Source organism: Choloepus didactylus, chromosome 5 (assembly GCF_015220235.1).
Source record: "Choloepus didactylus isolate mChoDid1 chromosome 5, mChoDid1.pri, whole genome shotgun sequence".
Lineage (NCBI taxonomy): Eukaryota > Metazoa > Chordata > Mammalia > Pilosa > Megalonychidae > Choloepus > Choloepus didactylus.
This window is the reverse complement of record NC_051311.1, coordinates 58,791,765-58,818,307: the sequence shown is the minus strand read 5'-3', so window position 1 is coordinate 58,818,307 and position 26,543 is coordinate 58,791,765. Positions and strand designations below refer to the sequence as shown.

Below are 26,543 nucleotides of genomic sequence, written 5' to 3'. Positions count from 1 at the left end.
ATGTTATCCTTCAAAAGACAAAACAATTCAATATTCAATAAATATGTATTTAGTAGATACTACATACAGAACATTGTTTTACTTATAAAGCTGGAAATATCTCAAACCTAGTTTATTTCTTCTACTGACACACCTGATTTTATAACACAATCACATTCTCATAGAAATAGCATGGTGTTGATCGATTAACTAAATCACATTTAGGAAAGATCTGTTATGGCAATTTTAGAAGCTTTATTGAGCCCACTCCAGGGCAACTATTGTTCCCACCAGCTATATAAAGAGGTCTTAGCGGCAGGTTTTTATAACTATAGCCAGCTAGCAAGAGAACATTATTAAGATTGAATTGCTTTTTTTTTTTTAACTATATGGACCCAATAATAACCCAAAATGATATGACAAGTATTTACTAAGTACCTAAACCCTCCAGGTTCTCTTGAGTTAAAACAGGAACAAATAAGAGACTATTCCATCCCAATAAGAACCACCCATCTAAAATTAATGAAAATACTAAAGAAATAAGCAGATAAGGAAAAGCATGTGGTCATAATACAATATAACACAACACAACGCAACACTGGATTTACTCTATGTTCCCAAAATGTGCAAAGAGAAAAAATAAGGGACTCATTGTTAGTGAGTTAAGTAACACTATTTTCCTGAGGATAATTTGGCAATAATATTTTGCATAACATTTGACCTAGTAATTCCACTTCTATGAATTTACCCTAAGGAAATAATCCAGGATATGTGTAAATTTAACAAAGAAGATATCCAATGCAGCATGTTTGTAAGAGTGAAATATTATGAACCATTTATTAGGAAGCCTAAATGTCTAACAGTGAATGACTATAGAGTTATATATGCCTGTGTGCCAAAATAATTCTAATTTTGTGTGAATAGCAGGATTGTGGGTAATTTTCATTTTTTTCCATTTTGGTTAGTTTCATTTCTTCAATTTTCTATACAGAGTGCATTATTTTTATAACAGAAAATAGCACTTCTTATACTATCATGTGCTTTGTGATTTTTTTTTCTGTTTTATCTATAGACATTCTTAGGCACTAGGAAAATATTATGGGTCAGATGATGATAGAATACAGAAAAGTGGACCAGGCAACAACAATGAAACAACTATGGGACTAGGTACAAGAAGCAAGCAGAGGCAGACCAGAGAGGAAGAGGTCAGGATGCGGAATTGCTCAGGAACCCATTCTCCTCCCCAAATGCCTGACCAGCCACCAAAAGTCGGCACAGAAGGCAGCAGCCTCGATGGTTTAAAGATCCATAGGTAGGGGAAACGAGCTAGTCTCTGGACTTCCACAGGGACCCCATACTACATCTCTGATGAGGTACCCCCTCCAATGCCACAAAACATGTCTCCCGATCTTATGATTCTTTTAGCTTCTTGATTAATTTACTTGCCCTTTCAAAATGTCCTCTAATTCATTACAGCCTTCATGGAATTGCTGTCTGGCTTCTCAGCATGTGATATCAGATGTCCCATAAACAACAGGACTATTATATTAAAACTGTGAATTAGATCCAAGCATCCTATTTCTCCCCAAGCCTATTAACTTGATGTTCTACAGGTGGAATCTCATCTAATTTGCCATTTACAGGATAAGCTTTCCAGGTGTATCTCTCAAGTCCTTCCTGCTGTTCCGGATACCTCTTAATATCTGCATGTTGGGAAAATCATCTGAATGAAGTCAGAAAATTAATATCACTTTTTCCTAATGGAAAAAACTGGAGATGAACACACAGTACAACCAGTTCATGATTGGACAGTGCCCTTAAAATGACCGCCTTCCTAAGTGAAGCCCAAATGGCCCTGCACGGTGAAAAGCAATGCATATTTCTGACTCTGAAATGACAAGACTGAGTGATCGAAGGGGTCAGGTAAGGAGATTTCCTATTCATCTACATTTTAGTCTTACACTAAAAAGACAGCTGTCTTTATGCATAGAAAAGTCATCAGATGTTTTGAGACTCAGCAGATTAGACTACTAGTGGTTTTCGACTGAAAAAAAAAGACCAATCAAAATGAGACTGTTCTGTCTTCTACACATATGCAGAAAACAAGAAATTCTCATTTGGGGTTGGGAGATATACTGATATTTCACAGAAAAGCCAAATGTATTTTCAACAAAAGTAAAAAAATAATAACAATCGCTTTGCCACCTCCATAACATCTGTCTTACACCAAGAAAGAATGATGCATGTTAAATACATCAAGATAACACTAGCAAGTCATAAAAATGCCTGAGACAAATTTAAATGACCATCATAATGAAGAATTTGATCTTTTCTTTTTTGTATTCTCCCTAGGCTTATGTCAGTAAACTAGAATAAACATGTTATTAAAAGAGAATCAATAGAAGGCTTTAAAATATACAGTACCACAAAAGGTCAAGGCCTGGTATCGATTTTAATATAACATTTTTTGTGCAGCTTCCCAAAGGGTTCTTTTCTAATATTGTTCTTCATTTTTCTCTCACTTTGTTTCCTGACTGGTGAATTTGTTGTTCTTTCTGCAAAAAGCTGTCTAAAGCTGAGTTTGCCGAGTGTGTGTCATTTCTATGACAAGCAGCTGGGAAATGAAAAACAAAAAACAAACAAAAAAATCAACTAAAAAAAAACATGTCGAAAGGTAGCAGGAGAATAGACATAAGAGGACATGAAGCATAAGACAATTTTCAACTCACGAACTCTACAGGAACACAATGAAACTCAAAACAATTTACGATCAGGGCCCACTTGGGGCTTTTTGCTTCCCAGGGTGCCCTGAGTGGACACTGATTCCCAGGAGCCAGGAAGGCAGAAAAGCAGAATAAGGGAAAAGATCATCTCCCCAATTTCAAGAAAAAAGTCTCACCAAACCAAGTAAAGGATGCACATTTTCAGGTTTCATAAATCCATGTTTCTCTGGGCTCCTCTTGAACTGAAAGCACCAAATCTTCAGAGGAAACTGGAATTCCTTCAACAAGATTCAAGGGTATGTGCCCACAGACACAGACTTCCTGACTTCTGTATCCACAGTCAGGTTCCAAGACTTATATAAAACATGTTCTGGTTCATCTCATATAAAATATAAATCCATAATATAGTATATATTTTACATACAGTTACAAATTTTTAGTGTTTTTAGCCATCATTAAAAGTAATCTAAGGTCCAGATGACATTTTCATAGTGCCAGTTTGTCATATTTAGACAACGCTCACAAAAAATTGAAGCAAATTAAGCAACTATTTAAGACATGATGAAAAAGTAGATCATTTTAGCCTGTTACCTAAAGCCAAAGAAATTGGCTACCCCTGGAGCTATAAATGCAATCCCCACATCAAAAAAAATGAAAGCTTTAATTAAGCTCACTAGAAGGGAAGACATAAATCACAGTTGTTTCCTAAGCATTGGTAAAGAAGCTTGGAATAAAAGAGAACTGGATTTGAATCCTGATGCTGCTTTTTGTCATAATACAGCCTTGGGCAAGGTGTTTAACCTCTCTGAGAAGCTTTCTGATTGTAATATAAACTCACAGAGAACAAAGCTATCACATCCATTTGCTCCCCAATTTGATAGGGGGGATGGAGGGCCTTGGGTCCTGGGGATAATGTCATCTTTTACCTTACAGGCTAAAGCAGGCCACACCAGAGGGCTCTTGAGAATTTTAGAGCTAACATACACAAATGTGCCAGCACAGTGCCTGGCACACAGAAAGCAATCATTAAATGGTAGTTGCTGTTATCATATTTTCATGCCTCTTTCTCCTTTTGAACAAATTCCATCCCATTTTAATCTATTTAGCCACAACAGAAGAATATTATTGCAACTTAGTAATGCATTCTTTTTGGTACCTACTATAAGCCAGAGAGTGAATTTTGCCCTCATAGAGCTTTATGTTCCAGTGGAGGAGACCGACAATAAACAGACCAAATTGCTATGAAGAAACGTAAAACGGGGAAAGAAGAGCTACAATGAGAGGAGAGGAGAGAAAGAATATTTATTTCAGATAAAGCAATCAGGGAAGACTCTCTGTGGGGTTATTTGAGAACTCTGGATGATAAGAGGGAGCCAGCAAGTATTCTAGGCAAAGAGCTGAAGGCACAAACAAGCTTACAGTCAGTGTAGCTGAAGTGGTAAGTGAGAGAGTGGTAGATGAGGTATGAGAGTGTACAGGTAAGCAGAGGCCTTCTAGGTCAAAGTAAGGGTTTGGATTTTATGCTAAATTTAATGAAAAGCCATTAGAGGGTTTTCAGCAAAGAAGCTGACATGATTCATTTTTTAATGTATTTTTTACATTTATATTTTACATATAAAAAATACATTTTTAAACGCACACTAGAGCTGTTTGGACAAGAGTGGTGCCCTGCAAGGGATAGTGTCATAGAGCAAGTGAGAAATGGTAATAATGGCTCAGACCACAGTTTCTCAAAAAGCCCTCAGCACTACTAACATTTTGGACCAGATAATTCTTTGTAGTGGGGGGCTGTCCTATGCCTTGTAGGCCATTCAGCAGTATCCCTGGCCTCAATCCACTAGATGCCAGCAGCACATCCCATGTTATGTGTGACACCCAAAAATGTTTCCAGACATGCCCAGATGTCACCTAGAAACCAGTGACAGCCCAGGTTAAGAGCCACTGGTTTAGGCTACAGTAGTTTGGGATTTGTAATATATTTTAGGAGCAGAGGTACCAGAGATGGTTAAATGAAAGGGAAAAAGGAAGTACATAAAGGCAGGAAGGAGAATCAGAAATATCAGTAATAAAATTCTAATGTTACCCTCAACTTTTTTTAGACAACATTATCCACATTTTCAGAACATTAGTTTGAAGAAAGAATTTTCTAAGTTAAATTTACCAAGGGCTGCACAAATAGCAAAAGTTACAGAAACTCAGTTGGATAATGATTTGGGCTTCTTTGCTTTAATTCTATAAAAACTGAATTGTAGAGTTGACAGATATATTCATAAAGAAATACATTTCCAACAATTACAGCAAAATCTACAGAAATATTAATTTTCATCCACTATTTGACAGTATTTTGACAGTTTTACTTCAAAGTATAGTTATGTGGACTTAAAAAACAAAAACACGAAACAGTCCTTTCATTGGTGAATTCCTTTTAAAACTAAATTCCTTATTTAATGAGTTTCATAATCAAGGCAAAGTTAACTGTGCTGAAGCCCAGAAAACAGAAATCTTCAGTGAACCATACCAAAAGATTCAGATAGAACATTCAGATGGGTAACACCACTACTGGAGCAGAAAATGATGGAGCCTCTGAGAGGCAGCCGAATAGTGAATATGCTGCAGCTTTAGATGTCCAACTGCCTGCACCTGGTTCCAATCCCAGGGCCTCTATTTTCAGGCTATGTGACTGTAAGCAAGTGAATCTCTCTCGTGTTTCAGTCACCTCATCTATGAAATGAGGATACCAAAAGAGAACTTACTTCATAAGGTTGCTAGGAGGATTAAACAATCAATTATGTGTAAAGTGTTTGGACCAGAGCTTGGCGCAAAGTAAGTGTTCAAAAACTGTTAGCTATTATTATTACTATTACTGATACTACCCTTCTTGGGTAAAGTCTCCTTAAATGGCATGTGTTATATCTAAAGTCTACCTGAGATCTGCATATACTGACATGGGAGGAGAACCACAACATATAACTTGAGTGAAAAATAAAGCAAGTTATAGAACATGATTAGTTCAATCTTGTTTGTTTAAATTAATAATAATAATAAAAAACTATATACACTATTGTTAACAATATATTTCACCCAGGGTATGAAAATGCGAGTGATTTTATGTGACGAAGGGTGGGGTAGGGAAGGGAGTAGAAAAAAGAAAAGGGGCAATCGTTTTTGCTTCTGAATGGTCTGAATTTCTTCAATAGGTGTCTATTTCTTCTGTAAATTTTTTTACAAACCAACATTATACATGTTTTCAGCAGTTTGAGGAATGACCTTTCTAAGTCAAGCCTACCTGGTGCTATAAAATAATAAAGAGTTGTAGAAACTCTGTTGGTTAATGGTTTTTAAATAAACAAGACATTTCCCACATTAAATCAGTGGATTTTGTTTGTTTGGTTGGTTTGGTTTGGTTTGGTTTGGTTTGGTTTGGGTTTAATCCACCAACCCTGTCAGGAAAGCAAAATGCCATTGTAATTTATTAATTCTAAGAGATTTTTGTTTTATTCCGATTAGCACTAACAAAATGGCACTGGGGAATAAGGACTTAAGAAGATCCATTCTGAGAAGGTATGAAGGAACTCCAATTTTGCAAATTATTTGAAACATTTACACAGTTAACCTCTATTTTTATACTTCACACTTGACACCAAAATCACACTGAAATCATTATAATGGGATAACTTGAAAACAATTTCCAAGCGAAATCGTTTCAGCCTGGAGGGGCTAGATAGTTTCCATGTACAGAAACAACTATAAATAGTGTATAACTAATAAATTGCCCCTGTGCTTGTAGCACGTATTTCAATGGAGGAATTCAATATTCTAGTTCCAAAAACAAAATGTCCCAGCAGTTCATTTTTTTAATTGATCTTAAAGCATAAAAGTTTGTAGACTAAATGTGATGACAGAAAAATATTTTGACTATTATACAAAAAGGCATATTAATAGCAATAATAAACACTACAAACCAAAACCCAACACAACAAGCAACACAAGCAATATATAAGAACTTAGAAAAAGTCCAAGTCTCCTGTTAAAAAAAAAGTTTCGGGATAAATATAGATGGAGAAATGCAAAATAATTTCTGGAGTTAATAACCAGTAAAGTCCTGAGCCTTTTTTTTTTTTTTTTTTCTTTTTTTTGACCCCTTTAGTGAGGCTGGGGGTGTACATATTTTCCCCACCATGGCAGATGCCCAAGTTGCTCCACTGAACTTAGACCACAAATGAGCTCCTGTGTGCCTCACAAACAGAAGCAGATACTCACCCCTGAAGTTCATGAGGTGGGGTACCATCTGCTTCCCTATATTCCCCATTGTGCTATTAAGAAAAATGTACCAATCCTAAACTTAAAAATGCTTGACATACTAACAAGAAATTGAAATCGCCACCATCACTGACAATGTGCACACAAAGAATCTATTTACTATTTCTTACAATAGGAAGTTAGTTATAGCCCTAGTAAAAAGAGAAATATTAATTTTAAGCAAATTCTCAAAAGAGCTTGGTCCTAAATCCAAGGAAGTTTTGAAAATATCATAAAAGAATAGCTGGCCAGGTCTAATTACACAACAGAGGTTATCTTCAAGAGATCATTTATTTACTATTGGTTTAAAGGAGAAAATCCAAGTAAATATTTCTTACTCCTTCCTATTATTGTAAATGAAAAATCTAAAGAAAGTGTTCCCTATATACATGCAAAGGAAGTACTGTGGGGTGGTTAAGTGTATAAAGTCTGCAAAGACTTGGGTTCAAATACCAGTATCTAAGTCACTTAGCCTGTCAGTTTCCTCATTTATAAAGTGGGAATAATAGTAATTCCTACCTAATAGTGGTGCTATGAGGATGAAATGAGTTAAAATATATAAAGTGCTTAGAATAGTGCTGAGTACACAGTAAGCATAAGATAGCAATACCTACTTTTAAAACTTTTTTTTAAAATGTTGCACATATGGGTCCTGTACTCTGGACTTTCATAACAGATAACATGCAACCCCAGGGTGCATATTCTATGTGTATGTCATCCATAAACTGTGAGTAATGTCATCCATAAACTGTGAGTAAAGTTTTCATCAAAGACAAGTTATATCTGCTTTTGGAAAAGGAATGAGATGCAAAAGAACATGAGTTCTCTCAAAATATTTGGCAGAAACTTGAGATGAACTACTCGTTTTTAAACTGTTTTCTCCATCCAGGAAAAGGAAAGAGAGGATTATTACTTAAACATAAAAATGTAAAAATGTTTGGGAATTTTATAAGCCTGAGATGAATTTACATTTGCTTTAGAAATTTTCAGCTCAAGGTTCTAGTCGCAAAACTATTAAGGTCAACAGAGGAGACGGGAAATCCTGAAGTACCTACATAAGAAAGGTCTCACATTTTTCTGCACTCTTCTTAACACAGCATGATCATCAGAATCAGCAGATGGATTCTCAAAGGCCCAGGGCTGAAGGGTTGGCCATGCCGAGTCCCAGCCTACGTGAACCACTGCCCTTAAATATGAATTTCCAGAGTCATCATAGTGAACTTGAGTTCACTGCCCACCCACAGTCTAAAACAGAAACAGAACTGAGACTATTCAACAAATGCTATTTGGACTAAAAAAGTATACACCGAGTATGCCAAGAGCCTGAATTTGAGAGAAAATGATCCGATCAAAGGTTTCTCAACCTAAGCCCCAGTTAGCTTTAGGGCCTACAAGGATGATCTCCAGGCCTCTAGGAAGGAGAAAGGGAACAAAAAGGTGACAGAGCTCTAGGTTCCTAGTCCTCATTAGAACCAGAATGGCACTTCAATCAGCTTTAAGTCAGGGTTCCAGGTTGGATTTCCCTTGAATAAATGTTTACTGGATGATGAGAGACAATATGATCCCATATGAGTAATAGCCTAGGTAGGGTTATGTGGCAGCCCAATTCAAATCTTGGTTCTGCTGCCAACCAAAAAACTTGAAGTATATCTATCTCAGTCATCTGTTTTTATAAAACAGTAATAACAGTGACAATAAACATTAATGGTTTATTTAAGTACTAATTAATGACTTACAGAGTACATCACAAACTTCAAGTCCTCCAAAAAAACAAAAACAAAAACAAAAACAAAAACAAAAAAAAACAGGAATGTTCAGGGTAATCGCGGAACATCAACAAGGACTGCTAACAACTAACTACTGAATGCTCTGCGACCAATTCCTAGGAACTTCCAAATGCAGAAACAAACTCTGGCACAAATTACTTCAAACACTATGCTTCATGAGAGGGAACACTGTGATTACTGTCAGAAGAAACATCTGAACAAGAAGTGCAGTTGAACATCACTGCTGCTATTACAACCAATAAAAAAGTTATAGATTTCTGTGGCATGTGTGATTGATTCTGGTTTTCTGGGTCTGATTTCTATCATATAAAAATAGCTTCTCAAATAGAATGCAGGCTAGGATTCTACAACAGCATAGTATCAATAGGAAAGAAAATTGGATTTGGAAAAAAGAAGTAAAAAGATGTTAATAAAACAGACTGGATAATTCAACCTTCTATAATTGTTGGTTACAGGAAGCAGTTGCCTCTATTCAAAATAGAAAAGTGCCACTAGAACAAAAAGATGAAAGTAGCAGATGGCACAGGATCCCCATACAGCACTTACAAGGATGTCCAATGAAGAGTATCGGGTGGCTCTGATGTGATCCTCCCATTACATTCAGAACTAGTTATGTCTTTATCTACTTTTAAAGCCCCGTAAATAGAAAAGTAAGGGTATAAAGCAAGAGTAAAGCAATGAGCATGGAAAAAAAAAAGACTAAAGTAGAGTTAAAAAGTAAAATAAATCTAAATCATTGAAATTTCTTACACTACATAAAAATCTCTTAAATGTTTAAGCATATAAAGAAATATTTTGCAGATAATGCCAACAAACCATGAAACCAGATTGGGAAATATGCTCACATCACAGCAGAGTACTGCAGATTACACATGGACTTAAGGTGGGAGTCACTGAAAAGAGTTACAACTCAAACTTCTGTAATTACCTTCCTTGAACGTATTCATAAATTAGAAGTGAAATTCATTTGCCTGTGACAGTTGTGTTTGCCATTACAGAATATTGACTTCTAACTGATCTCCTAAGGTCAATTCCAAACTACACTTTTATGACAAAGTTTGATAAATATCATTATCAATAGTTCTAGTCCCCTGAAAGTTGTTTTTGTTTTCTTTTTCCAGTTACTGTATACTTAGAGATTGCAAACAGCTTAAATGTATGTAATTGCATAAGTTCTTTGCAATTGGTGTCTATGACTCAAAAGCAGAGCTCAACACCACACTAAATTAAAACAAAGATTTAAAGGGCAAGTGTCTACAGTCTCCTCTGGTTAATATCTGATATTAATGGCATAGATTAATTTGTTTAATTTTATTTTTAATATAATGTAGAACTGCCCTTCCTAGAAAAAAAAAAAGCTACTGTCAAGATTTTCCAGTCCTAGTGAGCCATTCGATTCAACAATATTTGTGAGAGTTTACTAAGTGGAAGACCACCATGCTCAGTATATGATTTCTTACATTATGTGTTTTAAATGTGAAGCTATGCCACAAAATCCTGTTCGTCTCTCATAGGTGTTTCCTCGTTCCCTAGTCAGCGTTTTCTTCCAAAAGCAGAAAATATCTAATAATAAAATCAAAATGAATTATTGCATGTAATGAATTTAAGCGGAAGGTACCATCCTTATGAATTTCACTGTTTTACCATAAGGAGTTAAAAAACAAATAAGGTTTAAACCCTTATTTGATGGCATCAGTAATGCTATAAATGGAAAAATAAATATAATGTGCTATAGTCTAACATCTGATAAAATGTATGGCTAACTTTATTAAAACATTTATAAAACCAAATTAATTATTTTAAGTCTCACAAATCTAATATAATTTTCCAAGTATTTAAACGGTGAAAAAAAATCTCAACTGTACACCATTCAAAAAGAGCATGCAAATAATCTTGGTTGATGTACAACTAGTTACAACATGAAGCATCTATTCTCTCTATTCTTGGTTCTTGAAGAAAGGTTATTAAAACTGAAACACTTTCACTTGCCTTTATAAGTAAAGAGGTGAAATTCAAATGCCAGAGGCCAGAGGTCAGAAGTAGTCACATTTTTCTTGCTATCAGAGACTGAGTTTTGGAGGTATGGCGCAGGTGAGAAGTAAATCACATTTTAAAAGTCTATACTCAAACTGCAGCATATCATGTCATTGCTATATTTATTGGCTTGCTATAGTTACAACACAATCTGGTCAGCTATAATCCAAAACACGCAATATAACATCACAGCAAATACAGGCTGCTGACATGGACATTTACTAAAGAACTCCCAGAACTCCAAATAGCTATTCCATCCATTAGATGTTTTGATATGCAAAACCATGATTCTAAATTAGGTCTGACAATCTCAATGCATGTACTGAGATTCTGAATATTAATATATCAATAATTTTTTTGGTATGAATTTTGTTAACTATGCAAACCACTCAAGATTCCCATAAAACAGAATAAACTGATTGGATAAACTGGAGAAGCCACATATAAATGTTTTCCAAAAATGAGAATATAACATATCTAGTCATAATGCTTATAATTAGCTACATCATCACTGTGGCCCTGGTAAGAAAACTTCTTCTCCAAGGCAACTTTTAATTGTGCCATGTCTGTATATTTAGATTTAAGGAAGAAGAGAGTTAAAAGACTGAAATAATGAAGTTATCTTTTAGTTTAAATATCTGAATGCGACCCAGATGTGGGTGGCATTACCCAGCAGAGATGCTGTAAAAGGGTTTCTGCAATAAGTGGGAGGTGAGACAAGACTCTCAAGAATTCATTTCCAGTCCAATATTCTGCAGTGTATACGGACTGTATTTCATCAATTCTAAGACACATTTTTTTTTTACATTTTCACACGCCTGAAATCATCATGCAATTGCTGTCTGTCAGGCAGCAGTCCTGCCGCAATTCTCATAGCCTACGTGTAAACATCAAAATTTGAAGAACTGATGTCAGCAGCTTGGAAAATTCCCAGAAATAATAATGAGCAATCTTCTAAGGAATGCAGTATTGCCAAGCTTTTGATGACACAGATTATGATATTGTGTGGGACAACTAGGATATCAAGACCCCGAGTCAAAAACTAATTCAGAAGAATTAGACTTAATGTGAAGAGGTTTCAAGAATACCTTAAACCCAGGGTTTCTCACCATTGTCCCTACTGATATTCTGAGCCAAACATTCTGGGCCGTCCTGTGCATTATCGAATGTTTACCATCATCCGCAGCCTCTACTCACTGGATGCCAGCAATACCTGCCAGGTTGTGACAACTTAAAATTACTTCAAATATTGTCAAACATCCCCTTGGGACTGAATTACCTCCATTTCGGAACCCCCCTTAACCAACTTATTTTGCTTGTATTTTCCTTTTTATTTATATATAAATGATACATGTTTTTAAAAATTTAATGTAAGTCTTAATGAATTCCTTCAATAAGAAAATTTGAAGTGATAAGTTTAATGTGCAGAAATGTATGCTTAGTGGTACAACAAATATAGTGCTTCTGAAAATCAATGGCATATTCAGTTCAATGAAATTCAGCCACCTGCCATCTATTCCCCTTTGTAATAGAACCTTCATCCTGATTTCCTTTTGGAGAATTAGTTAATTCTTTCCTGTTGTTCAGTTTTAGCGGCATCCAGTTCTTCCCTAGTTAATGGTCCTCTGGCCTTCCTTTTGATTCTTTTGAAGATCCAATAAGCTTCTAAAAATTTCCTTGCTTTCTAAGTTAACCAATGTAAATTTCAGTCCTTCTACCAAAGAAACCTCAGTAAAACAGGTGTTTAAGCTAGCCTGATAGAGGAAATTTCAGAATATTCCCCTGCCACAAAGCTCATCAGCCAGCTAAAAATGTTACTGCCTCTCCTTAGCACTCACCACACCATCATGTCAACATCTTAATTAAAAAAAAAAAAAAAAACACAGTGAGATGAAATGACATCCATCTTAATTAAAAAAAAAAACAACACATTAAGATGAAATGACATGATGCAGCGGCATGGAGGAATGAGTAAAGGGGCTAGGGTTACAGAATAAACAATTGCTGGAACTGTATAATGGGCCATAGGGATTCACTGCACTCTATTTTTGAATGTGCTTAAAACTAACCTTAATAAAAAGGTTAAACAATGATAATATTGTATAAAGAAAAACAATCCCAATTAAAATCATTGCCAACTCTTTTTTAACAAGTTTGATTCGAACATGTATGGGTTCCTATGTCTGGATCATAAGTACTTGAGAAAAGGCCTGAAGTTCTATGTACATTTGAGACAAGAATAGAAGACTTGGTAAGGAGGACATGTGTGAGTGACATGTACATGCATACATGCATACACATACAAGTATAATGGCAGAAAGAACTATTTTCTCAAACTGTTTACAAGGCTTTACTCAATTAAGTCAACAGATACAATAATGTATAATGCTCTGTGACTCCAAAAAGTGCTTTTAAAATACTGCACATAAAACTTTCTTAATACATTTTCTAAAGTTTTTTCTGATAGAAAACACCATAGCTATTGATTTTTCTAAGAATTATCATACATATCATCCACACAGTTTTTGCCAAGATTTGACAGCTGGAAGTTTTCATGAAGAAGGCTTCAAACAAAACAATTTTTAAAAGGAAAAATAATAAAAAGGCTGTACCACCCTCTGCTCTCCTTAAAGGTGACAAAAAATAAATTCTTTATCAACACTCATTTGTCCAGGTTACAGCTAGGATGCCAACCCCAGTACACTTGAGATATGAAATTGGCTTTCACTGGCACCTTTTATTCATCTAAGCTGCCCTTTACCATTCACAGACCAAGGCAGAGCAAATGGGAAAATGGAAGTTGAATAATGAAAAAAAAAGAACCCCAGTGAGAGTTTCTTTAACAAAAAGCTTGCACCATACGAGGAGAAAGGAAGAGGGAAAAAAAAAGTCCTTTGTGAAATATGATAAACAAAGGAAACATGAACTGATCAAAAAATTTTGAAAAAATTAAAATAATTCAGTTAAAAATAACTATAAAATTTCAAATACAAGAAATTCTGCCATAGCATATTGATTTGCTTTGCTTCTTAAGAAAGTGGTCTGAAATTTGTATATTTAAACTTCCCTAATTATGCATTCTATCAACACAATCCAATTAAAAAATTACATAGTGCAGAGTGGGAAACAACTGGAATATATGCAGACACCTTTAGCAGTACTAATTACCTCCTGATTTTTTAAAAACCTTAGGCCATAAGACTTCTCTATACCTGAGAAAACAGTGGCCCTAATCTAAAACTCACATTCTGTTCAATACATTTTGTGCAAATTGGAGCTAGCATAGCACTTTGTCAAAAGAGAAGAAACACTAAAGAACATTTTTCAAACCTCATTTTAGAGATGAAACTAATTTAAGGCCTGAAAAGGTTAAATTACATGTTGAAGGTCCTACAACAACTGAGGACAAGAATCCAAATTCAAAGGTTCCTAACACTTAGCTCTTTCAAGCAAAATAGGCAGTCCAAAACAAAAACAAACACAAAGTAAGCATCTACTCAGTGGCAGACGTGTTCGATGCTCATAGTAGAAAGACATTCAGATGATCATATAATTATAATGCTCTGGGCTATGTGTAAGTTTCAAAAATAGCACAGATGGGAAGTACTTGAGTTTATCTTAGATTAAAATGTATGCACATTCTTATGAATAAGTATACACTTCAAGTCTTTAAAAAGTAGTATTTATATATATGTATGTATACATTTACATATATATATATATAATCTATGCAGTTTTATAAGATGTTTTTTTCAGTTTGTACCTCTTTTTGAACCAACATATAAGGATCTGTAGACTGTTTGATGGTCATCTGGATTGCTTCTAGTTTTGTACTATTACAAAAACACCTCATTGAACATTATTTTAGCTGTTAGTAGTAGGAGTAATAATTACAACAATAATATGTACACAGAAAAAAGTCTAGACGAATAAACACTGGTAAAGAGTGCCTGTCACCAGAGGATGAATTTATGGAAAGACCTTGATTTTCAACCTTTTTTGTAACATATTAATTTTTTAAGTGAGTATATATTACTAATTAGAGCTATTGTTAATCCAGGCACTGGATATGCATCAACTACATAATGTTTACCCAATATAACTTTCAATCATAAACACATTTGTTCAAAGAAACTAGCCTGAGAAAAGCCTGAAGAATCCTCAAGAACTGTATCTCATGTTCTGAAAAAATAGTATTTATGCAACTAAGAACTATACAAGAGCTACAACAGTAATTTACATTCAAGTTTGTGAAGGGGGTTATATAAAACAATCCAAACTCAAACTGGCCAAGTTCATATTTTCAGCACATTCTAATTCAGCCAAAATAAAGAATGAGCCATATAACATTCTTCTTTAAAATAACTGATAAATATGACAATTCCACAAAATATCTTTCAGATACCACAAAACTCACCGTTTTTTATTTTCAGATTCTTTCTTGGCTTGCTCCAATGCCAGCTCCTCAGCTACTCTTCTTTTCAACTCTTCTTCAGAAACTAGAATCCATAAAGGGGAGGTGGGGGAGGGGGTGAAATAAATTCTTTAAAAACATAATAATAATCCGAAAAACAAAACCAAGACTAGACCTTAATGAACAAAGTTCTGCCAGGTGGTCAGTGTCTCCTTGGAACTACCCAAGCACTATGGAAAAGACCAATTAGTACACTTCAGGAGTAATTTAATCAAGAGTTCCCTGGTGACCTAGAAATTTCTACACCTGCCAAAATTTATAATAAACTCAAGGAGCTGCTTATTCCCCAGTGTTAAGTACAAATCATTTAAAATGATGGCCTCTCATTAAAGTATGAAAATCACATGTAAGGGGAGGAGAGGCTATAAGGAAGGATGTTTAAAAAACTTATCACTTTGATAATTAAACACAAAATCATTACAGAAAGAAAATCATTTGTATTTACGTTCATTTTTCCATGATTTATTTTTTTAAAAAGACAATAATTCTGAAACCTTATTTTGGAAACATGCAATTGAAATTCAAGTGCCAACAATTGGAAAGAGACAGAACAGTGCTGAGAACACAGCTGGGGCATTCTAAATACCTGGTGACTTGATTTGAAACATCTGGTCTTTCCATTGGAAGACTTTGTAAGATATGTTTTGTAAAGATTCATGCAGCTTTAATGGCAAATAAAATGGACAAATTTTATATACTTCCATAAGAGCCTTCCCTGAGAAATAAGCAGATTATTTCCTCTTCAACAGAAACCTCCTACCCAAAATTATGACCAAGAAAGCACCAGAAACACTGAAAGAATGCAGAAATACACATAGGACACCTCCCTATTATTAAAATTTGAGTCTATTAGATGAAAAACAAGATGGTACTGTCTCTGCTCTGCAAGGACACATTATTTGATAACCCTGATATTATGGGTTATAAGCACCTTGCCTCAGGGTGTATGCTAAGAATTAATTACAACAGGATATGCAAAAGCTTTTAAAAATATCTAGTTGACAGTGGGCAATAACAAACATGGAAGATATATGAAAGGTTTTAAGATGTTTTCTCTTAGTTATGAACTATCAGAAGGCAACAACAGTACCAAAGGACACCATAAAGAAAGTGAAAAGAAAACACACAGAATGGGAAAAAATAGTGGCATATAATATAGTTGAAAAGGGACTTACACCAGAATATATAAAGAACTATTACAACTCCGCAATGAAAAGACAAATAGCCCAATTTTTAAAATGGACAAAGGATTTGAATAGGTATTTCTCCACAGAAGATATACAAATGGTCAATAAGCACATGAAAAGTTATTCAACATCATTAGTCATTAGGGAAATGCATGTCAAAACCACAATGAAACACCACTTCATAACCCCCTATCATCAAAAAGACAAACAATAACAAGCATAGAGAAATCAGAACCCTCATCTATTGCTGGTAGGAATGTAAAATGACACAGCCAGTTTGGAAAACAGCTTGGCTGTTCCTCAAAATGCTAAACCTAGAGTCACAATATGACTTGACAATTCCACTCCTAGATACACACTCAAGAGAACTGAAAAGAGACATCTCAAAAATATGTACACAAACGTTTATAGCAGCATTATTCATAATACCTTAAAAGTAGAGACAACCTAAATGGCCATCAACTCATGAAGGGATACTCAAAATGTGGTATATTGACAGATACAATGGAATATTCTATGGCAATAAAAAAAGAATGAATGCTACATCATGAATGAACTTTGAAAACATAACAAGAAAAAAGCCAGTCACAAAGACCACATATTATGATTCCATTTATATGAAATGTCCACAGTAGACAAATCCCTAAAGAAAGAAAGTAGCTTAGTGGTTGCCTAGGATAGGAGGGAGAAGGAAATCAGGAGTGATTGCTAATGAGTATACAATTTCTTTGGGAAGTATTGAAAATGTTCTAAAATTAGATTGTGGTGATGGTTGCACAACTCTGGGAATATACTAAAAACCACTGAACTAGACACCTTAAATGGGTGAATTTTATGGTAAGTTAATATATCTCAAAGTTGTTTAAAAAAAAAAAAGAAGAAAGCAACAATAGCAAATGGTGATATATAATGGCTATTCACTTGATAAGGAATCAGGTAAACAGAGGAAACACTAGTTGAGTTCTAATTTCAGCATGGCCACTAACAATCTGGAACACTTGGGAATGTTTCTACTCTCTGGGCGGCAATTTTCTCAAAAGGTTGAAATGGATATTCTCTAGGGTCCCTTCTAGCTGTTTGCTCTGCTTCTGTTTTACTTCTTACCTACTTCATATTCCATAGCATGAAAAAGATACAAGTCTCTGCTCTGAAAAGGTCACACAAAATCAAGGAAAAAACTCAGAGAATTCTGTTTGCATTCAGGCAAACCTTAGATTTTTCAGCATTAAAGGTTTTAATACAATACAAATAAAAGCAGAGAAACTGCAAACAGTAATAGCTCAACAAAGAGGCTAAACAGTCATTGTTTTACTAGTAGCTAGATGTTGGATAAATCAATAACCTACCTGAGCTTTGGTTTCCTCACGCAAAAACAGAACTGCTGGGGCTGCAGGGTGCCTGCCAGTTATAAAGTTCCAGGCTATGCACTCCTCTAGGTGATGATTTTCACATTTTCATCTACTTCTCATAAAGAGGCAAAACAACTATTACTACCTGTTCAGATAATGCTCAAAAGCTTAACACACAGTTTAGATAAAGCAAGTTGTATATGTAAAACCATGCTGCTTCCCCTAGATTCCTTCAAATTACCACAGCAAAATTTTTATCATGCAAAATTCAATCCCTATGTGTAATCTTAAAACTAAGCATCTGCAAAACCTCAGTATACCAGGTCTAAGTATGAAGTAATAAGATGAGCTTTCTGTGTGAGCTGATGAAACAGTCTCATATTTTCACAGGGCATTTTATGCCTCTTACTAGAGGCTTCCTACCAAGGGAAAAGCCAAAATCAGCAGCGAGCTTTTTATTATGATAGTGATCAACGTGGAGCCAAACAGCTAAGAACACCATTACCAAACGGTGATCAGGTGGGTGGTTGGGAATGAAACCACCAAGGAAAGGAAGTAGAGGATCTGTGTGTGGGGAGAAGGAAACGTAGCTTGGAGGCTTGTCTTTTCTTTCATTATCCCCTGCTGGCACCTGCCATGGGGTGAGGCGAGACAGATACAGATAACTGGTGGTACCATCTAGATAGGTCCTGAGGTGAGGGAGAAAGATGGGAAGGAAGCACCAGGAACTACAAGGGCAGGAAAGCTCCCACAGCCATTGACAAAGACAAGCCCTGGTGCCCAACTAGTTGACATAGTAACACTTTTGGCCTGCAAAAGGACCAAAAGCCAACTTTCGAATCCCCTAACTACTCTCAGAAAAGAAAAATAATATTCCAACTTTGGGGTCTCAAGTCCAAGGTCACAATGAAAAGCAATTACCTTAGCTACAATTGAGAATTTAAAATAACAAAACATGACCTAGCATGAAGAGTTTAAAATCTAAAATAGCAAATCAAAGCAAAGGCAGAAAAATAGACCAGTGTAGTAATGGGTTTTGAGCAAACTAAGCTTCATGTTTTTCATTTTTAAATCAATACTAAACAGAAAGCAACAATATATTTCTTCTTATAGGTCTGATCCAAAGTGCATAAAGGAAAAAGATATACCATTTGAAGATCATTATTTAAAATGGCCTTTCCGAAAACACTCTTTTCAGCTCTCAGGATTTGAACGTTTTCTCAAATAAAACTGCTATTAAACCAAAAGGTCAGTGTTTCACAATGGACTACTCTACGAGAAGCATAGGAAAGGCCAACTTTGCCTATTAGCACCGTGAGTTTCCCAGCAGATCTTGGGGGACTGGTAAAGTTTGTGAAATGAGAAAAAGAATAAAAACAAGAAATGTTCAAGCCATACAAATCAGATCTGCCACAGAAATTTGCGAAAAGATTTCAACCTCAGTAAGTGTGGTTCCTGGCTTTCATATACATACACAATTTTCCCTTCAAAATGTTTTCAGACAACAGGATGTTTTCTTCACATACTTGTACCCTGTACTTAAAAAATCTTCTCAGAAATCATTTTAATTTCTTTCATAATGGCAAAAATATCTTAATGAACACAAACACTAGCATTCTGTCAATTGGTTAGAGATAATACTACACCGACCAGAAAACATATAAGAAAAGTCAAGCATTGCACTTGCTTGGTTACAGAAGTGCAGCCTCAAATCCTTTACTTGAAAGTAATAAATACTTCTATGGTTGGAAGCAGCTCATGATTCCTAACAAATATTTTGTTCAATTGTTTTCTAATTTTTACCACAAAACATTCAAAACAAGTTTGGGCTACTCCAGAGAGTCTACTTTACCCATTGTCTAGGAATCTTTTGCTTACCCTAAGCACATTCTAAATTTCTAAGCTACAAATATATGGGTACCGGATCAGACAGGAAATTCCAAGAGTCCTCACTTTTTACTTAATGCTGAGCATTTTTAGGAACTGAGAATATTATGGTCTTAATCCTTAGAGAAATTATAGCATAAATTCATTACAACTCACATGTCTTCTACACTATATGACTTATGCCCAAATTTCTCTGATTTCAGAAAATGGTTAAACCAAAGGTAGAAAGGGAAGAGGAAGTACTATAAAATACTTAAGATAGGTCCTTGAATGGTGAATAGAAAGGACTCCAAAAATATGGAATGATTTTATGCACTTATCATCTGTGAGAAAACAAAAAATTAAGACACATAATATATTCCTTGGACCTCAGGGGACACACAATATCCTTTGTAACTTTTCCCACTTATGACTTTCCCTTTCCTTTATTTTCTTTGTATAATTTTTCCACTATAATTCACTCCCCAATTACAGTATTTCTGAAACAATCTCTATAAGTTACTTGAAAAAAATTATGGTTTCCCTCTTAGAAAAATGTCAGTAACTTCAGGATTTTTCCTTTTCTCCATTTCTCTTTCTGGTTTTACCATTTGCTGATACATGTCATGTCCACTTTTGTAAGGTCTACTATTTTCATATGCCAATTTAAAAACAATGAAGAAAAACTACGAAGATCTACTCTTAGGAGAAAATAAATGTATGAAATTGCATAATTCAAGCAGCAGATTTCAGATAATGATACTGACACTCCCAGGATTGAGACAGTTAAGCTAAAACTTATCCCATGAGATATAGCCAAATTAAATTTTCAGCGCCATAGAAACATCCATTCATCTTACCATTTCAATAAATACATTAATACAAAAAGAACATTCATTGTTTGAAAAATAATAATGAAAGCATCCATGCAATCAATAAAATACAAAACACAGTATATTACAACCAAATGACTCTCAGCATGGGTTGCAGGATAAATCTTATCTGGCTCCTTATCTTATGAAAGGTACAGGGTTTGATTGAAAGAAGAGTTTAAAGATAACAGGATGAATATCAGGAGTCAGAAAGAAGCATGTAACAGTTTTCCATTACCCAGTTGGGGCACCATGTACTTGGCAGACAAATAAACCTGATTTAAATACACACATACACAGAATATAAGTATGTTCAGTTGACAGTTACATTCACCATCTCCTAAGGATAACATACCTTAAGACCACCTTCTAAAAATGCCATCTGTCCAGATACCTGGCACAGTGACTGTGGCTACTTGCACATTAAAGTTAATGAAGATGTTAGAATGAAAATTCTTAACTGCACATTCATAATCATAAATATTATATCAGAAGGCACAGTGTTACAAAGATTTTGACAACCTAGACATTAACAGCATCGAGTTAACGGTTTATTTTGTAGTATTATTGCTCCATCAGGATTTATATACCTTTGTAAACTTCTAATTTGAATGGCATAATATGCAAAATAATGTCCATTTTATTGTTTGCTTCACAATAAGCACCCACAGGAACCAGCTCCACATTCCATTCTATGTGAAAACAAACATCAATTCTGGGCAGCAGAGGCTACTATTATGCAATAGACAAGCTCATAATTTATATTCCACCATTCCACATATTTAAGGAGACAATTTGTAAACTAGGATTGAGAATCAGATACATCTAGTATTTCATGTCTTAATATCTTGATTAATAGTTGCCAGACCTCAAAAAGCCTCTACGAAAATAAGATCTATAATTTAAATTAAAAAATAATAATTACCTCTGGATATTGCTTTTTGATGCATAGCTTAATTTTTTGTTTGTTTCAAAAATGGATATATTTTGTTCACTGGGGATAAAAGTATAAATTAAACAACATTAAATCTCTAACTGGAGGTGCACAAAAACCTCCCAAACATGTTTTCATTTGGTTCAAGTAGTTATGAGGATGGCCTTATTCAAAAATTTCTTCAAAAAAAGTCAAGAAATGCAGAGGACCAAGCTGGAAATCAAGGGGTTCATGTCTAGTCTTTGCCACAACTAGTGTTTATGATTTTGCTCAAAATACTCCATCATTTCTTTAGGCCATGGCTATCTCTTCTATAAAATGAGGGGCCCAAACTAGAAAATCACTAATATCCTTTCCCTTTATAAAACTGAGTTAAATGAGGGACTGATGGATTGAATTATTCATCCTTGTGCTCCATTCTCTCTAGAAACCCCACTAAAATGACAGTAAAGGAGTAAAACCGTATCATTGGCAAGATACAGTTATTTTCCTTGAAGTGACACTTCATTCATCTAGAGAAACTGTCATCAGATACTCACCTAACAAACTACCATAAACAGCCTCTGAGCTTTAAAGGCAAAGCAATCAGTGAGGACAGGTGGGAGAGGGGGTCCAACATTAAGCATGCTTTGCTAGGGACACAGCAGATGTTCAATAAAAAATTATTGATTTGCGGAATCAAATATCAACCATTAGGTTAAATAAGTCACCAATTTTTGGAGTGGCCTGAAGAAGATTTAGAAGACACATTCAATAAAATCATATACTATCTAAAGTAAAGAGTGTGAAAGCTACTCAAAAACAGAACTTCGAGACAAGTCTCCTATCCCCCAACTCCCAATAACAATACCACCACCACCAGGCTTCTGCTGCTAGAACCTCCTTCATAGAAAATCTGGAGCCACAACAACCAATAGCGTGTTGTTTATAAAGAAGGAAGAACGGGTATTCACTATATATTTACTGTACTGACTATAAAGTTCCAGTTTCAGTGTTTAAGCTCTTAAATTTTTTGTCTTCTGATCTACCATATGGAGTTATTTGTATTTGTTTTTTAAATTATTTTTTTTCCAAATCGAATGAACTCTAAGACTAACCCAACCTAGGAAAAATCAGTCAATTCACTAGGTATTGAATTCACATTGACTCAGTCCTGGGCTAGGCCTTATGACAAAGACTCATAAAATGGTACCTTCCGTTAAAGTGACTACAGTCTGAGTCAGTAAAATTGTGCTATTGGGTTCAATATTAAGGAAATTTACCAAGGTCAGCAGTAGTCATGACATGTTTCATGAAGGAGGTGGGACTTAGGCAAGGGCCTAAATGATACAGTGATAAATCTAATTTGACTGAAGCTTCTTTGTAAGAAGTAAAAATAGAAGGGTAAACTATACACAATTGTGTGGAGACCTCAAAACTAGGCAGGAGTCTGGAAAAGAAATGTTAAGAAATAGGGTATCATGAGCAGTCCAAAAAAAAGGAACGGGGGAATAATGCAATGAAATATGGTGCTATAAGAAATGAGTGGTTTTCAAAGTATGGACCTTGGACCAGCAGCATCAGCATCAACTGAGAATTTATTAGAAATGCAAATTATTCAGCCCTACCCCAGAACTACTGAATCAAAACTCTGGGGATGGGGTGCAGCAATCCGTGTTAACAAGCCTTCCAGGTGATCCTGATGCCCAGGGAAGTTTGGAGGCCAAAGACATAAAGTGATGAGGACCTGAACTAGGATCTATGAAGTCTAGTAAACAAGATCTTTCATGGGAAAACCTTATGATCTGTGGCTGCCTGAGAAATTTAAAGAGAAAGAGTATGTCCAGAACAGAACCCATTATCTTTCTTTCCCAAACAGCCTCTCCTTCTTTACATAATTGACCATCATGGGTATTATTTTTCTGGCATCTGCGATGTTGGGAAAAAAAGATAATGAGTTTGGTTTTAGACCTATTCAGTTGAAAGCAACGATAGAACAACTGCATGGAATTGCAGGCAATTAGAAATTTGAAGATGAAACTCATTTCAGACTTAGCTGGAAATGCTGATTTGGGAATGACTATTAAAGAACTGAACTGGGTGAATTCTCCTGGAAAGAACGTGTAAAGAGAGAGAAAAGTAGGAGGGTAAGTAACAGGCCTCAAAATTTCATCGATGAAGGAAGGGAGTGAAAGAGGAAACATCATTAGGGACAAAGAAGAAATGGAACGGAAGGGAAGGAATTAGCAAAATAACATGTACAGAACAGAGATTTCATCTCATGCCAGTTCCAATCAACTGGCAGTAGCCGCCTAGAGTACAGTGTGTGGAAGGAGTCTGGGGCCAAGTCCAGGTTCAGTGAGTTAATGTCTGCTGCGGGCACAGGGGGAAGATCGGGCAGCATGCTTACAATTACCTGTCATCCCATGGTGTGTGGAAATCAGAAGGCGTGAGCATCAGGAATCAGTGGGAAGAGAACAATGGAAGGCAGCAATTACAAGACACACTTCAAGTTTAGAAATGAAACAAGAAGGAAAGAGGTAGAAAAATTATTAAGAAAAAAATATTTTCTCATATGGTAGAGATCTGTGCATGTCTGAAGGGAAGCCATAATCAATAGTCTATAATTAAATTATAAGATACTGAAGAATGCTTGTTGTTTCTCAAAAGTAATTTAGAGGAGTTAATACAATGGATACATTACTGATAAAAATTTGGTCATTGAACGTACAATAACAATAAGACAATTAACATTCGTATGTTTCACTCTAGTCCACTTCCCTAATTACTACCCTGACATAGGATTCAAAACATACTTTTCAAAAGTATATTACCTAACAGTGACACTGTTAGACTAAAAAGCTTAAACAAGATATTTGTGCTAAAAAGCTTAAACAAGACTAATGTCCTTACCTAAATAATTTGGTTTGGTAAATAGGAAGTCAAATACTACTCCAATACACAGCGTCATAAATCAAGCTTCCTTCTTCATATAGTTATGAAATAGTGCATGCTTTTTGTTATATAACTGTATTTTATCCAAAAATCTATTAATCACTAATAAAATTCTGGATTCAACAGATATTCTTTAAACTTCAACCAAACCTATTTTCCAAAGAAGACTTTAAATTTATCTTCGTTCATAATCAAGAACAAGGAAAGCAAAAGACTCAATCACAATCTCAGGACTTTCCTTCTTTTGAGTAAAAATAAAATTTGTGAACCAATTAGGGATTTTCTTCTAAGAAAGGAAACTAGAGCTCTATTTCTAGTTACTGACCCACAACTTGACAGTTGAGATAGCAGGAGGATCACTGTAGTGAGACTTTCGGGCTTCAGAGGATTCATTTATAGCCCATGAGGGGTGAGATGCCAGAAAGGACCTATTTAACACACAAACTAACCACTGCAGAACAATGGCCTCTCCTGGGAAGTTTTAAATAAAGCAGCTCAGATTTTACACTGATGCTTAATTCATATTTTATTTATGGTAGTTCAAATATATTAAAATTGTGAGACAGCATAATACATATTGGTATATTTTTCATGAAGCTACAGTGCAATATCCTGAATGTTGTTTTTTATTTAATTCATATAGTGATAATTAGATTGGCCTCTTTTCAAAGTCACGTTATAAAACCTATAGCCCTTTTTTTTTTCCTTCACCTGAAGTAACAAATCTCCACTTACTGTTCAGAAAACATTTCAGTGTATTCATAAGTAGCCATCATCTCTAATAAAAATAATTCTCTGTGAAGCCTTGTGGAAGCTCTGTGACTTAGCTGATCTCAAATGAATTTACCATCTTTAAAACACAAAGATGTTTGTGCACAATGACTGCAAGACCAAAGGCATTGTCCAGACTTTAATTTAAATGCAAGAATGTACTTATACTTTTTGGTAAAAGTAAAATTAATTATCCACGGTAAAATCAGATTGACCAGAATATAATAATAAAACATTTATTACAATTATATTTGTAATGGTTCACAAATCTCCTTGATACTAGCATTATACAGAAAAAGGCAGAGCAACATTCTCTTGTCTTTAAGGATCATTTCATTTTTGTACCTGTCACCATGTGCTATATGAGGTTTCAGAATGTAAATCCTTTAGAATACCTGGTACTACATAAGGTAGCAATGAACAAAGGAACCTCCTTTTAGACTCCTGGTTCTCACCCTTATCAAACAACCCAATGCTGCCTTTTCATAGCAACCATGTTGCAATGCTCCCTTTACTATTCTGAAATAAAACTGTTAATAATGTACTGACACAAGTTTCTTAATTAACATAATACCCTAAATGTAACATTAAAAAAGAAATAAAAGAAAACTAATTTATAATAAAATAATGGCGTTTTACTATGTAAATATAAATTATACTTGAAGATGTAATAAAATAATCTACTTGAGCTTATGTTGAATCATCATGAATGCAGCAGACATAGCTAGTCACACAACAGTTGCATTCCTGGAAAATTCAGTTTATCTTCAAACCATCCAAAAAGTACTTTCTGTGTATATATAAAACAGCTAAGTTCTGTTAAACAGATTTTTCAACTACATGATTTTCTGATGAGACAATCAGAAATTCAGCAAAGCACAAGACAATTCTTGGAGGTGTGGAGCTGTCCCAGGCATTACAAGACCTCTAGAGCCCTGCTCCCACCAATAGATATCAGTAGTTCTCCCACCAATTTCCAAAATGCCTCCTCCGAGGCACTACTGCCCCACCACTGAAAACTACTGTTTTACAGTGGGCTAAATTTTCACCCTGATAAAAGAAAACCTATGGGAAACCTAGCTACTTTATGATTTGTATAAACATTGATAGTCACAGCTAAACCACCAATATTAATATGGATTTTTCAAATACAGATAAAAATTTGGAGATGACAGCAAAATGTCTTTCCCCAGCTTGTTCTCTGTCTCATGGTGCTCAAGTATTACTAGCTTCCTCTATCTCTATACTCACCAAAAACAAACAAACAAAAAAACACACGCATTTGCCTAGTCCCACTCACACACATCATCTTGATTCTCTTTAGGGTATCCAAA

At 35.1% G+C, this 26,543-nt stretch overlaps 1 protein-coding gene across 2 annotated transcripts in view; it reads right to left on the bottom strand.

Annotated features, from left to right (window-relative positions):
- CHCHD3 (coiled-coil-helix-coiled-coil-helix domain containing 3) overlaps nt 1-26,543 on the bottom strand; it is a 341,725-nt gene that overhangs the window by 242,093 nt on the left and 73,089 nt on the right. For both annotated transcript variants that reach the window (XM_037836138.1, XM_037836139.1), the window contains exon 3: nt 15,240-15,321. In XM_037836138.1, coding sequence (XP_037692066.1) covers nt 15,240-15,321 — 82 coding nt within the window. The remainder of the gene's footprint in view (nt 1-15,239; nt 15,322-26,543) is intronic.